This window comes from Platichthys flesus, chromosome 15 (genome assembly GCF_949316205.1).
Source record: "Platichthys flesus chromosome 15, fPlaFle2.1, whole genome shotgun sequence".
Classification (NCBI taxonomy): Eukaryota; Metazoa; Chordata; class Actinopteri; order Pleuronectiformes; family Pleuronectidae; genus Platichthys; species Platichthys flesus.
In genome coordinates this window covers 7216363-7232202 of record NC_084959.1, presented here as the reverse complement: position 1 = coordinate 7232202, position 15840 = coordinate 7216363, and the positions used below count along the sequence as shown (strand labels likewise).

Here is a 15840-nt window from a genome sequence, read left to right as displayed (position 1 = left end):
ATGCGGGAAACAGAATAGACAAAAGGATAAAAGAAAGAGTGGTGCAACATTTCAATGAGTTTTGCATCATTCCCTTTGCCCTGGGGAAGAGCGGAAGCTTGACGTGGTCATAATAGAGAACAATGCAGCACCACAAGGGACTGATTTCACAGAAATGCCCAACATCAGTTTGCGGTGTCACATCAGGTTTAACCTCCAGATTCAAATTCATAATTTAGATTTGGGTTATTACAATAAAATAACTATATAACAAACCAGACCAAAGACTATTTGTTGGGCTTCTCCTTCAGTCAGGCGCCAAATTCGACCCGACTACAGCTGAGGGAGATGTTCACTTATCAACATTAGAAACCTGTGGCTGCAGCTTCCAGGTGAAAATGTCCACACATATGAATGTAAACAGAGTTGGTGGGAGAGAGAAAAAACAACTATTGAGTCAAAGCATAATTGTGTTATCTTCTCTTATATAATGTACGCCGTGATATTCATATCACCTATTTTAAGCAATGCAAACAGGAGCTGAAGTTTAATGCTTGTTGGTTATTCATGACAAAACACGGTTTAGCAGCTGGCTCATTCAATTTTCATCAAACCTTTTTTGGTTTAGTTGTCTCCTGCTTCGCTTTCATGCACTCTGTCATGCTGTATTTCTTTCATCCCCCCAGACGCCAAAAAGTTCGGGTATCCTGGGGGATTGCAGGAGGAAAAGAGATTGTAAGCTTATCCGACCTCATCTACAAAGTTAATAATAGTCATTGTTGAGGTGAAAACCTGTGTTCTTTTTTCATATTTTATTGCTTTTCAGTAAATTTCCAATCAGAAAACGCACATCGTCAAATTGTGGCGCTCAAATCTTATTCAGTGAAACCAACTCATGCTTGAGTCACAGCTGAGTTTTGTTGTGTATTGCTCAATGTGTTACACTGAATAGACCTGATGTGACGGTTTGCGTTTCCATCTGCCAGGCACGCAACAGACTTATTCTAGAAGGTTCATCAAATGCAAAGCAGCTTACCTATAACTTGCATCATGCATTCAGGTTTTTTTTATCAGTCATCATTTGAGTGCCAAGCATGCAGCGTAATGAGAGAGAGAGAGAGAGAGAGAGAGAAATCAGGAAGCCAATCAAATCAAACCTGATTAAACTAACATTAGCATCCAGAGGAATCTCATAAATCAATGGCGCCTCGCTGATCACATTCCTAAAGGCCATGCAACGCCCATGTATCCTGTGGAGGTATTTTTAGTTTGAGAGTAAAGAATTTAATAAAAAGCTCCTTATACCCCTGACCTTCTGTCGATGGCCACAATTCATCCTCTTACTTGACATAGACAGTCATCTGGATTCAAAGATTAGGCTCATTCCAACATCCACTCTGACACATACATTTAAAAAAAGATTGTATCACAGCTGACCAACTGTTTCACTCCAAAACTGAATGTGGATACACAAACGTACATTAACAATGATGTAGAAACATATGTTCAAATCTGAACACTAATACTGAAGTTAGGTCGTTTAAGGGCACATTTCTTCCCCTGGATGCTAAGGCTAACATTAACCCTAAGTGACACATACCTTGACATAATGCCAATGAAATCCTCCCTTTATTCATTCATTTTCTAAACCGCTTTTCCTGTTCATTGTGGTGTGATTGCTGGAGATTATTCCAGCATGCAATGGGCAAGAGGCCTGGGTCTTACACAATCATATTCACAGCATCAACATAGACGTTCTAATTCATCTTACATGGATGGAAGCTCACGAAGGAGACTAATGCACATGTTTGTAGAATGTGCTAACCTCTTCACGCTGCCTATTGAATACATAAAGCATTTAATAGTTGCTGAATGTAATGACATTAAAACTTGAGACACTTAATTATGTCCCTGTGAAAGTTGCAATCAACTGGCTTAATTCAAAACTTGTCCCCCCACGTAGCTCAGAATCTGAGGCACGCACACAGATACAGTTATGAATGCCTATGTTCCAGCTGCCTTCCCCCTCATCGCTCTCCCTGCCAGACTTAATTGCAGGACAGAAACTTCCTGGAAGATGCTACTCTACATTTAATCGTCACACGGATGACACTTCTAGGCATGCATGAATGCGTTAGTACAGTTTCAAGGTCTATGGAGTGTGCAGGCATATGTGTATGATCCATATTATAATTATACCATTGAGATGTCCTTAATAGAACTGAAAAGCTGAAAGGACGGTCATTCGCTATATGGGGTGGTCATTAGTGCGTGCATGTTTGTCTAAGTTAATGTACTGTGTTGATTGATCTTGAATCCCTCCATATATTAACCCATACATTGCCTACACTGTGCATTCAGATTAAGTTATCTGATCCCTTCTTTCTCTGGAAAGGAATTGTGACGGCACTGCCTCCATATACAAACTGAGAGTTGTCTGGAGTATAGTTTCAAAGTATTGCTGATACACTGCTGGGCTTGAGATCCTCTCAATGAGAGACTGTGCAGGTTTATTAAATCTCACTGATGCCCATGTGCAGGAGAGCAGTTTGAAGTATTGTGCCACTGTTGCTGGTGGACCGTGGGAAGTGACATCTGGAGAAGATGATTAGAGAAGAAGGTGGACTCGAACGCAAGAGGTGTTTTTGTCCTAGAATAATACCTTGCACTGGAACAGGACAAATAATAGACTTAGATAACATCATCGGCAACCATATGTCTAGCAGAAGCTTGCCAGCCTTTAATCATTCCTTCATACCTGATGTGATTGCATATCAAGGACAGGGCTGATGGACTGGATAATAGGGTAATATATAAGTTTTTTTTTAATGGGGGTAGGTAGTGTGGCCCCCTCTTTTTGAGATATCACAATGAAACCTTTTACTTTTGTAATGGCAAATGTATATCCTTGTGTCATGGAAACAGTGACATCATAAGGTTAGAAAGTCAGTCGTCTGGAGTAGAAGTGCACTCCAACCCGACCACTACTGGACGAAAGGCGTCAGCTGAGTTTCGAGCATCTGATCAGTATAACTCCTTAAAGCCTTTTGTGGAGGTAGTCTGGCAACATCCATTTTGAAGAGAACCCCAGGAGCAGACCCACAACATGCTGGGGGGATTATTTATTTTATCAGGCCTCAATGCCTCAAGAACCTCCAGAAGGATTGAAGGAAGTGTCTGTGGATTCCATGGTTGCTTGCCCTGCTGCTGCTGTGTTCCGTGCCCTGAATAGGAATAGATGGATGACTGTGAACAAGGCCGTAACGTACATTCAACCATTTACAAAATGTAACACTTTTGAGTGAATGTCCTTAAAAATCTACACATTCCCACCAGTCAAAAAACATTTATGAATCAGAAAATATAAAATATCATTTGGTTTCGCAGAATGTTTGTGCCTGTGTCTTCTTTGTGTTTCCCCCTTTGGGAGTGACTCAGCTGTGTGCTTGGGTGAGTCCGTGGGACCTCGGGGATTTGACCGCCAGCAGAGGAGATATCTAAGGCATCCAACCACAGGCCTTCGCTCTGCTGGGAGAGACAGGGCCACTTCTCTCGACCAGACAGGTCTGATGCTGGAGCGCCATTGCCTCGGGGGAGTCCAGGCAGCGACGGTCACGTGGGGCGAGGGCAGTCAAGGGCAGCGCGGTCCAACAGCCATTCAAAGCATCACACATAGTTTAGAATACAGACAGGGATGCACGATACGATACTAAGGTCAAATAGGGGATCAAATATGATGATACACAAATACTCACAATTCATCTCGCTGAAATGGTCAGTTCGATTTTATAGATTTTAGCTACGTGCATTTTTCAGGAAATAAAACATGTTTTTTGAGATAGGTTAATAATAATGTTCAGTCTAGATGTATGACGTGCAGAGGAACGGATAACATTTCATTTGACCTCATTCGATGCTGTGTAAGCAACAGATTCTTCTGCCTCAGCTCCTGCTCTGCCCTGTCAGCGTTTTGCTCACAGGTTCATATTCTCGGCAACATGTTAACAAGCTGTTTCTGAGATAACCCAAGCACCAAAAATTTTGTTTTCCCACCATTTGAATGCATAATGATTTTGATCCGTGAAAACATACAACTTCAAATGCTGCGCCGGTGCCTTGAAACCTACCTGACAGTCTGTGTGACCAACCACTGAACCGAGCCCAGACCTGACAGATCAGCTCATCCCCCCCGGTGGGTAGATGAGAAAAGGCAGCTGCCGAAGGTACCGCACAACTGCTTGTGTGCATGTGTGTGTTTGACATGTACGTAGCGGGCTATGAACATATCTGTCACGCCACTCCCGCCAGTGCATGTTCCATTGTCGCAACATGTTAGTGTCTATCGTCACATATGTTTATTCTTCAATTGTGTTGCATTTGAAGGTCTCCATTTTTATGGTGTCCGATGTTTTGTGCGCGTGCAGTATTAATCTGAGCTGATGTGTTTGCCACTGGTGCTTGGTGTGGCAGCCTGATGAATGTGAACCTGGAGGGGGAGCTGGTGTGTCCACAGTCGTCGCATCACTGCCGCGATTGAGAAAAGACAGATATGCAATGTGATACTGACACAGAACTTAGTCAGGGTGAGAGTATGTGTCACCGAAATCTATTTCCAAGTTTTAGCAAGAAAATGTTGCCATTGTTGGCTTCTCTGTGTTTGTGTATTACTGTGTGTATGAGTGTGTGAGTGTGTATAGTAGTAGTAATGTAGTATATCAGATCTCAAGCGCCTCACTGTCAAAGCACCTTCAGCTCCTTCTCACAACCCATATCCTATAGGTGAAGCAGTCGTGTTGCTGGGGGGGGGGGGGACTGTGTATAACATTGTGTCGTTCCTGTGGACGCGCTCCATCAGTCCTGTCAAAGCTCATTGCCGCGGCTAATGTTGAAACCAATCTGTGAAAAAGGGCCCGGTAATGGTGTTGGCCTGACTTATCAGGCTTCTATTATGTCTGATGCTGTGCAAACAATGATGTGAGGAGCCTGGTGATTGCCTTACTCTTCTGTTCATCGCTCATAAATATCAATGAGTCAGGAAGACCGAACGCTACAGTCTGTCCGCTAAGGGAAGAGTGGAGATGATCCGAAGAAAAACACAAATCTTTTATCGGTGCTGTTAAATATTATATTTATAATATATTTATTTGAACTGCAAAGTCGTTTCTAAACAAGGAACATCTCTGTAAAGTTGTTCTAGTCTGCTTTGATCAACATCAGCCAGAATGCACTGTTATCTGGAGACTAACCCCCAAGCAACAGATTGGTCTAATTTCACAGATTTAGTCACAGTGAAGCAGTGACAGGATTAGAGATTTAAAACATCTCCACACCTGCAGCTCTCTCTCTCTCTCTCTCTCTCTCTCTCTCTCTCTCTCTCTCTCTCTCTCTCTCTCTCTCCTCCCTCCCTCTCTCGCTGTAGGGCTGTGCTTATAAGGAACAGAGTGGATTCACAGGGTCCACGAGGTTCTGAAGTGGGATTATTCACGACAGAGACTTTAAAATATATATTTTTCACTATAATAATCTTTTTGAGAGTGACTTCCAACAGGACTGTTGTACGTTGTAGTCGTACCTCAGGATATCTCAAATGTCATCTTTAATGTATTTTTCATAACTACCTACTTCGCCATTGCAGGTTAACTTTTATTTTCTCGCAGCAAAAAGTTATTATTTCTTGGAACATAATCAAAATCCTTATAAATACCTTTGTCTAATTATTTCTGTCACAAAGTGTTGACGAACTTTATACAGTCGTTGATGCCAAATTAAATCCTTACTCAAAGGTAACAAACTCACTTTTTAATGAATCTTCGGAGGTAAATAGTTTTGTTGGCTGTGATTTTGACTGTTCCTGGCAAAGTCAGCTGTTGCTAATTAATGTTGATTTGTGGACTTGGCCAAACTCAAAATATAAAGACTGTTGCCCATGTTTGCCGTATGAATGTTTAAAAATACTATAAAAATGTAAAAATAAAAGAGATAAATAGGATTAAATCAACAGAAACTCATTTGGTGGTTTGTAGATGTGACTGACAGCTGAGGGACAGAAAACAGGAGTCTGGATCCTTCACAGCTCTGAATGTGGATTTTCTTCTGTGAGGCCACACGTCCTTTCCCCAATAAATCCATAAACCTGCAACGTTAGGTCTTTAATGTCATATGTATTTATAAATTAAATGAAAACAAGTCAACAACAGCAATAATCATAATTTAATTTGATTATTTGACACCATGAATTGACTGTATGTTAAGAATCTAAATCAACCTCCACCTGCCACTATTGCTTTGATTTACACAGACACAGAATACCATGAAATCCTATTTCAAGTTGGTCAAAGCCAGGCAGCCGTTCATAAATAAAATATGTGAATGTTATAATCTGCAACAAAAAAGCTGTTTGTCTCCCTGCCACCCACTCGGGGAAGAGAGGGAGAGAGCAACACCCGAGGCTTCCTTGACAGGGGAGATCTGAAGCGACCTCATTCTACACTGAATGTGAAATGGTGAAGATTTTCAGCCTGAGTAACAACTTAACAACTTCACCTCCACCTCGTACTTAAGATACGATGAATCTTTAATGATCACCGAGGGGAGGAAACTCAGAAATAGCAACAGGATACTGCAAAGAGAAGTAGCATTAAAGGACCCATCGTATTTTTTGGTCAAAATATCACAAGGATCATCTAAAACAGCCCCCCCTCAGATTGACCTGTTTTGAGTGCCCCGCCCCCCTCTCACGTTAGCTCGCAAGCTAACGCTAGCCGGGGAGCCGTGCTGGTGGAGCCCAGGCCGGTGAAATGATGGTGGGGGTTGGTCCAAGGCCACGTAGCGAGACTCCCTACATTGGCATGTTGTGACTATGACGTATTTTTCGCTCATAATCCCATTCGACGCACTCTAGCGTATCGTTTCTGACATAGAGGAACCGCAACAAACGCGGGAGTTGTTTTTTTCCAGAGTTTTTGGGACGGTAGACATGCCAGATACCCAAATTAACGTGAAGAAGCACTACAAAAGTGGAATTTTCATAATATGTCCCCTTTAAAATAGAATGGATACACAGATGGCCCATTCACATACAGCTCTGGGACATACGTAGTGTTATGTCTACTGGCAAATGATTGCTGCAAGTTAAGCCTCAGATAGATGATGGGAAGAAGGATTAAGGTGATAACTTTCTACCCGGTGTGGGTGCCGGGTAGATTACTATTCAGGCTGCAGTGAAGTCCTTGGTCTCTCCTCTGCAGCTGCCTGCAGGGGGCCCGACTCAGCTCGACCACACATCCACCGGTTTCCCACAGACTAGTCATTACAGAGTGATCGAAGATGCGGTCTCCTGCCTCTTGTTAGTAGTGGAGATACTTGTTGAAATTCATCGCACCCTTATAGTTATATCACTTACCGAAAGACTGAAAGAAAGAATATAAATATTAATGAAGTGTTTGCACAATCGCCCTGTGGATATGGCTCATCCTCTGAGTTTGAAACAAAACGCCAGTGAACTTTTTGCTCCACAGCAAGATTTTGCCTAGCTTCCCCTCACTGCGAGGGGACACCCAGCCCCTCAACAAAATCACCACTGATTGCTGTCCTGGATCCCAAATGGTGGAACGAGCTCCCCGTAGACATCAGGACAGCAGAAAGTCTACACATCTTCCACCGCAGCCTGAACACACATCTCCTATGAGTACACCTTGGCTACGAAGATGGTCAAAGTCAAGTTACACGTATATATTAAACTTAACTGAAGCACTCTGTAGTTTGGCTTTTTTGAAGCTAATGTACTTATATGATTCCTTTCTAATGATGCCTGATTGACCATTGCATCATCGCAGGTTTTCCTGATTTGCCACATTGTCTTTATCCCAGCTTCTCTCCGCACACCTTTATAAGATGTGTAGAATCCTTGTTGTAAGCAGATGTAAATTATGCTGATCCTGTCAGATTTGCTAATGACAGAAGGTTGCATTCGGCATCACAAAGTGCTAACTCTGTGCCGGCCCAGGTTTACCCTTGTGGCTTTGGGTGACCAGCATTATGACCTTGGTTTTCAGCTGCTGGGTGTTTTTAGCGCCTTAAGTGTGAGTGTTTTCGCTTTAAAATTAGAAACTCGCCGAAGCCATTTCTGGAGAGAACTTGTCTTTTCACAGGCAGACTTTTGCCAATGCTTTTAACGTTTCAACAGTTGGAGCAGATTGGCTATATTTCATATTTTTTGGTTTAAATTTACATTTTATTGAGGTGGTACAAAATAATTAGTAAAAGAAACTTGGTGTAATAAAGGATGAGATCACTTTTTTTGAGTTGTCACATGAAATATACACCAGTATGCAAAAAGAAACAGCATAGAAATACAGATTGAATCTTTACTAGTTAATCAAGGTCTCTTCAACAGTAGATATATTGAAATCTAATATCTTCTAATTTTCTTCTATCTTCTAGTCTATTGATATATAAGGTAATCATATTAATAGTTTTTATTATGTTTGTTATTTTACCATCAATCCCTAACACATGCCAAGCTGCAGGAAGGTAAGCTGAAAAGCACAGAGCACCTTTACCAGTGGACCCTGGGAAGCCTAGGGTGCACAGCAGCAAGCAGCAAGGGTCATTGAACTTAAGTTGCCCATAAAACATGTGGTTTATGGAGCCTTCAGTTCCTGGTAAATGTACCATGTCTGCAAAAAGACATTGTGCAAGGTTGTCATACTGTGTTGGATCTGAGCCCTCACATTGAAAAGGGGAAGATAAGAGTTTTTGTTTTAATGTCGGTCAGATCTGTGCTTAGCAAAAGGTGAAAGAGAAAAATAAGGTGCCCATATTATAATCATTCTCTCTCTCAAATACAGTGTATTTGTCATGCACTTTGGAAAAAAACTCCAAATCACTTCAGTGGCATTTTATAGATTTTCCGTATGGTTGGTTTTTCTTTACTCTCAGTCACTGGAGACTCAATTAGCAGCTGAGAATAGAGGGTTTTATAAATCTTGAAACATAACAGGGATTCTCTTTGAACTAAGAATGACTAGATGGCATTTAGGGACATCTTTTGGGGGAGTTAATGCTTTATTGACAGCTTTCTTATCGTATCACAGTAGTTTCCCATTGCTTATTGCCGCCCTGATTACTTCCTACTCCTCTTTACCAAATTCACTCAGTAAGCAAAGATCACGGGGGAGACAAACTTAAATATAAGGAAAGAAGCTGAGTGGTATCTTAAAAGTCCTGATTATCAGAGGTCTCTACATTAAAGTCTCTAATCTAATCTGTCGATCTAATCCAATCTTATTTCTCTTGTAGGATATTAAGTTATTTTTGGCCTTTTGAAGTAAGAGATGTTTAACATCATTATGAGATGTGGGCCAGCGATACAAGTTCCATTTATGTAATGAATCATTCCCGAAATAAGTAGCTTCAGCAGTAAACAAATAAAATTGATGCTTTATTTCTCTTAATAGGATCAGAAGTGAAAAAAATAATACTAGGTTACATATGTGTGTGCGTGTGTGTGTGTGTTTGTGTGTGTGTGTGTGTGTCGTCAGTAGTCCTTGTGCATCAGGACCCTGTTTGTCATCCCCCTGTGATGCTGCTGGATTGCAGTATCTTGACAGTAAGCCCTGGTAATTAATCCCTGTTTATTCAGTGTCTCGGCTAAACAGAAGTTATGCAACCATCTCTCTGTTTCCCTGCTCACACTGTTACCAGCCCCGTACAGATCACATCTGAGCTGTTAATGAGGGGTGCAGGAAACCAGGCGGTAACATGCACAGGCAGTGAAACACAGGCGGACATGCTGGGGGAGAACAAGGGAGAATACCTGTGTGGACCTTTACAGTCACACCCACTGTCCCTCAGTGCTAACACACAGGGCTCAGTCCAAATGAATGTGAAAGGTCAAATTACTTTATAGCTGACATTTTACAACGTGCATCATTGAGTCCACGCTTGAAAAATCTTCAAATGTCATGTGTAATGAAGTCACTGATGACACATTGTGGTATCTCAAGTATCAAGGCTTTTTAAATATTGCTTTTGAAAGAGGTCATCGTCGGATCTCATGGTTTTAGTGTCTGTGAATGAATCAGTTGTGTTTGAACCGGTGATTGAAATGCTCCTGATCTCAGATGAACTTTACACAGTATTCACTTTAGTCTCTTTGGAAACAGTGAATGAGATAGAATAACATTACGTTACAAGTTCATCCACCAATTAGCAGGATCCCAGTGTTGCTGGGTTCAAACTCTGCAAGCTGTGAAAAGTGAAAATACTGTTTGCACAAATTATTAATTTATGTGGCGACTTTATGTCGGTAGCACAGTTATTAACTCTCTGGAGAATTTTTTTAAATGGCCGATTTAATTGAATTTTTATATAATTAGAGTTTGTGCTACCAAGTTTTTCATGGTGGCCAGAATATGCTCACTGTGATTTTACTGAAATAAAAAAGACAACCGCAGTCTGTATATCAATGTTCTGGTTATCTCATGGCACATGGTGATGAAAGCAAGAGGGCGAAGTCCAAAAAAAGGGAGCCATGTGCAGGTTGCATTATTCATGCTGGAGTCCCTGCACCGGCAGCCGAGCCCTCTCTGAAGAGCCTGTACCGCAGCTGATGAAAGGGGCCTTGCCACGGCGGCACACTGCTGTGGTACATTGCAGGCGGTTGTGTAATAATCAGAGGGATACAGTGGCTGTCCTCCGCAGCTGCCGCCCTGCCCAGTGGAGGGAGAGGTGCCAGCACAGGGGTCCGTTCGCCAACTGCTGCTCTGATTCAAGTGCGTTTTCCAGGAAGGAAGACAAATCAGTGCACAGGACACGGACAAGCTGTTCTAGTTTTATCACGACTAAACAAACGTCCTTAGGTGTTTCCATAAAAGCAGTTCAGTAATGTATTTTGTTTAATCGTGTTTCATAATACACAGATGCACATAGTTTGAAATCATGGCTCGATATTTAGCAATAAAAGTACACAAGACTTTTAATATTACACAGTTGGTTCACCATACTTTTATGTTTTTGGATTTCGACGGCTCCTCACGATGACTGTGTTGTGATGAAGTGTAAATCCATCCGGCTGAACAGAGCCGGACGGTTAAATGTGTTTTTCTGCTGCGAGGGGTAAATGAGTATCATTTCCATCCAGCGTCGCTTAACAATTTGCAGACGTAGCCATTAAAATGTCTCAACGCGTCAGTTGTAATTTGTAACTTATAATTAAAGTGACTCGACTTTAGATCGAATGACAATGCAAGGGGGTATTTATGTTTATCATAGTTTATTGTAATTACAACTTGTAGCAGACGCTGCCCGCAGAGGAGTTCAAACTTATTTTCAACCTTTTTTTAAGTGGGTGGGTCTGTAGCAGGAGAGGGGGGGTGGGGGGGGAGGGGGGACTGCAGTGGAGGGGAACGACAAACTATTATGCACTTGAACTCTAAACTTCAGCAGAAGTTTTCTGTCACACATAAAATCATCATAACTTTTTAGTATATCACTCGCGGCTTGCCTTCTGGAACTTGCTGCTTGTTATCGTAGCTCTAAAATATTTGAGAGAGCCATTCACCATCAGCGTCAACCTCTCCTTTGTAGAGAGGCTGGTATGAGCAGCACAATCTGAAGCTTGAACTTTGGAATAGCCTGTCACTTTTGTATAGTGTTTATAAAATAACTGAAATTAGTTTACAGCTGTGAGACGGCCAAAAATAGTTTTACATTAAATTTCTAAGTTTCCATTACTCCAAAGAGAGCTGGGAAATTGTTTTTTTGCCAATCTGACCCAGGCTCCATGGCACCATCACAGCAATTCCTTCTGCTCCCCTTAATGTCCTGCTCTGGTTAATATCCAGTAGTTTCCAGTAGAACACAATAAAACACATCATTCTGTAAAACAAAGTATGCCACTGAAATAATCCTGCACAACCAATTATAATAAAATAGTAAGAATGAACTTAAACGCACTGATAAATGCAACCATTTTATTGTAAAATTCCACAGCTATGTGCAATTCCCTTATGAAAAGGATGTTTTTCCAGTACATGTATAGGATATTATGCAGCCCCAAACAGAATTCATCAGTGCCCCTTTTATACAATACTCAAATGTACATAGATGGCAAACGACTAACATATTGTATGAAGGAGAATCATATGAAATGAGTTTGCTCTTGGATACCTTTTTACTAAGTTCTGTAATTCCAGCGTGGTTTTTTTTGTGTTCTTTTTTGTTCTGCATTTTGACAAAATACATAACAATAGAAAATATCTACATGTGCTGTTCACATATATGTCTCTCATTTGTGGGTCCCAAAATAAATATTTTCCAAAATGATAAAATCGATGCAGGAGAAGGATAAGATGACGTGATGCTTGAGTCCAGATTCCTCAGAGACGTCCCTGGTCGACTGAAAGCTCGTTCCACATGCAAACCGCTGAACTCAAACATTCCCCTGTACCTTCATTCCTTGAAACTTGAAACTAGAATTAACATATCATAAAACAGGCTTCAACCTTCATGGAAAATAAATCATATTTGTTTTCTGCATCACTGTGAAAACACCAAAACATGCTCTGTCATCGTTATGATAGGTTTGTAAATAGAGACAGGTACAGTTTGAATGGGACACTTTTTACCATTTGAAAAAAAATAAAGAGCATCTGCAAATCCGCTTCTGAGGGAACATCGGTGTGGCTGTTGAGCAATTCCTTGAGGAAAACGCTCACCTGACTCACAGACGTTATATAATAATCTGATATATTCTCTATTGCATGTGTCAGTTTGGCACTTTTACAAGATGTAATCACTCCGTTACACTTTTTTGAATCTACTGAACACTGACGACGCCCTGTCTACGTGGCTATCGACCGACTCACGGTCCTACAGGTGTGAGGGTGTGTGCACGCTGGCAGATCGGAACACAAACAGGACCACCGCCTAATACAGAAAGGGAGAGAACGGCAGGAAATCTGAGATAATCTGCTAAAATGCAATCAGTGTCATCACTGATGCTTAATTAATGATGGGGAATATCAGAGGCCGATGACAGCCCATGTGGTGGGGGGTGGTGGAAATAATGACTCGTCACTTCTCCTTCTTGTGGCGTGGGAACTTTTTTTTTGTGTTTTCTTTTCTTTAACCCCCCTGAAAAATATTGAAGTCTAGTACTCGGGAGGCTGCACTACAGGTAATGTTGCAACTCGCTAAACTCAACAGATAGAACAGTTTGACAGGCAGTGAGTGAGAGTAGTGCACATTGATCACAACATAGAAAACACAAGATAAATAAGCTCAAGCTCCACTGACACATAGAACGGAAATGTAATCTTTGATATAGATGACAGCATTCTGTGTTTCTTTTTCAGGGGCTATATGAACATAACATACATTTTCTTTTGAACAGAATAAATAAATACCATCAATGGATAATTAAATAAATAAATAAATACCCCCATTACCCCCTAAGTATTCTACATGGTCAGTCCAGCAAAATACAATAAGTCTAATATACTGTATGATGATATACTGTAACTATGCTGTAATTACAAAATATATTTCCCTTTTACAAAATCCCAAGGGCCCGACAAATGTTTTTCTTCTGTTTATAATCTATGTACAAAAAGAACAAATCTGATTTACACATCCCGTTCCTCATGAAGTTTACAAATCATACTCCAGCATTGTCTCCACCTGTTGCATACTGGTGTCTTATCAAAAGTTCTCTGTGAGGGGGGGGGGTGCTTACTCATGTGCGTTGTATCGTATCATACACAACATTTACAATTCAGATGCCTCTGCTGTGTCCTCTGCTCTGTAACACAGCATTCCAAAGACATTTCAAGGGAAAAGTAAAAAATGAAATAAAAAAGGAAAATACAGAACGTCAGCCCAACCAGTGAATGGATTTCCTCAGATTGTGATAATTCCAATCCTCAGTGTGTTTTCAAAGGGACAGGAAGTGGGAGGCTTGAGACTAATGCCTACACGTCTGTTGAGCTCGGTACAATCAGATCCACTTTATACTTGAATGAAGATCTCAAGTGGATTTATTAGCAATTCATTTTGTCTCTTTTTTTTTGTTTGTTTCTCATCTTAGAAGAACGAACACTGTTCTGATGTGGAGATTTAAAAAAAAAAAAAAACCTTAAATCTATCTGTGGTCACATTTGTAGATTAGCCTGAATAATTTCTATATGATGCAACATCTCCACCACTGTTAACATACCGCTGCTGACCTCCGGGGGCAAAACGGTTTTATAACCTCCCTTGCTTTAGAGCAGCTTCTTTTGTAAAGGTTTGCATAACCGAAATACAACAGCAGTGTGTGATTATGTAAATGCACTCTTTTAACAGCGAGTGGAGGAGAGGATCGGAGGTCAGTTCTGTCTGTACTGTAACCGAGCGGCCGCGGAGAAAAAAGATTAAACCTGTTTTCTGGACTGATCTTCCCACTTGTATGCAAAAATGATTCCTCAAATCAAAAGCATGAAGTGGGCACATATTATATATTTTTTAAATCATTAGATTTTCTGAATTTTTCTAGAAAAATGTATAATTAAGTCCTGAATGATAATCAACAGTGCTCGTTTATTAGTTTCCATATCCAACAGTAGAAGACCATAAAACATGTAGATTTTTTGGTCTGAAATGTGCATGCAATAAATGTAAACCACTATGTAATTGTAAAATACAGTGTCTGTACAGTTAAGCATTTAAACAGCATCCGTGCTGCCTGACCACACGGGAAAAAATGCCATTTTTAATTGTGCTAATATGTTAGCTAAATAAATTAAAGAATAAATTAGCATTACCAAAATGGATTTCAATGTCACTGCCTAACATAGCTCTATTAAAGTGCTTCAGATTCAGTGTTTTAGAATGTAAAAAAAATTGGGATAAGACATACATAATATAATTCATATTTCTCTGATGGGTGATTGATGTGGCCTGATTTACTATTTATTTTAATTGTTTATTGTTGAAGGAATGTTTTTTTATTAAAGTAATCAATTCATACCAATTTAAAGAAATAAAAAGGAAATTTAAATTAAAAAAAGTCACAAAAAAACGTAGATTCTGAATTGCTCACACAATCAATATTTTCAAAACACATCTACACACCTCTCCATGCCAGTAAGATGTAATGCTACAACATTTGCAATGTCTGTTAAAGTCAAAAATAACTTTTCACTTTTGCAAAGAGATTAAAACCAGGGAATTAAAAGAAAAGCTCGAAATCAATTCATTGGGTGTTTCAGTGGGGTCCCCTTCTCAAAAAATGTCCCTTGCTGGCGCTGAGCATGTGTAGAATATAATGAAGTGTATGATGAGGCCGGTCGCACACCAGGGCCTAGAGATAGAGATAGGAGACCCAGTAGACCAGGTTGAAGAGACCGAACGCGGTGGGGAAGAAGATGCGTGCGTACGAGTCTATCTTGGCGACGTGGATATGCAACCTGCCGTGCCGCCAGGCTCCGGAGCGGCAGTCCTCGAAGCAGCAGAAGAAGCTGGTGCAGTCCTTCCCGTCCAAGCACTCGTAGCCGTACTCCTCGTCTCGCTCGTGCATGTGCGTGGCGTTGTTCATTTGGATGGCCGTGGCGGAGCGTGGACGGATGTCGACCGTGGGTGTCTGCTTTAAACCAGGGACAGAAACCACACAGTTAGCCACCGGAGCCTCGGAGCAGCACAACCAAGCTGACAGTAGCAGGGGGACCTCATTTGAGCTGCCACTTCTCTGTCTCCCGTTTAATTTGGACAGCGGTCAGCAAAATGTGATTTGCACATTCAACTTGCCGATGTCGAGAAAATACAAATAGACCCATGACTACCACCTGTGGATGTAATTACTGAGGCTTATAGTGGCAAAGG

At 41.0% G+C, this 15840-nt stretch overlaps 1 protein-coding gene across 2 annotated transcripts in view; it reads right to left on the bottom strand.

The window, feature by feature from the left end:
* Nucleotides 1-11950: 11950 nt before the first annotated feature.
* The window catches only part of gabrg2 (gamma-aminobutyric acid type A receptor subunit gamma2), a 46451-nt gene continuing 42561 nt past the window's right edge, over nt 11951-15840 (bottom strand). Inside the window, exon 10 of one of the 2 annotated variants that reach the window (XM_062406883.1) lies at nt 11951-15604. In XM_062406883.1, the coding sequence (XP_062262867.1) occupies nt 15323-15604 (282 nt within the window). In that variant the 3' untranslated portion in view covers nt 11951-15322. The remainder of the gene's footprint in view (nt 15605-15840) is intronic. The other variant, XM_062406884.1, reaches the window with a different exon arrangement.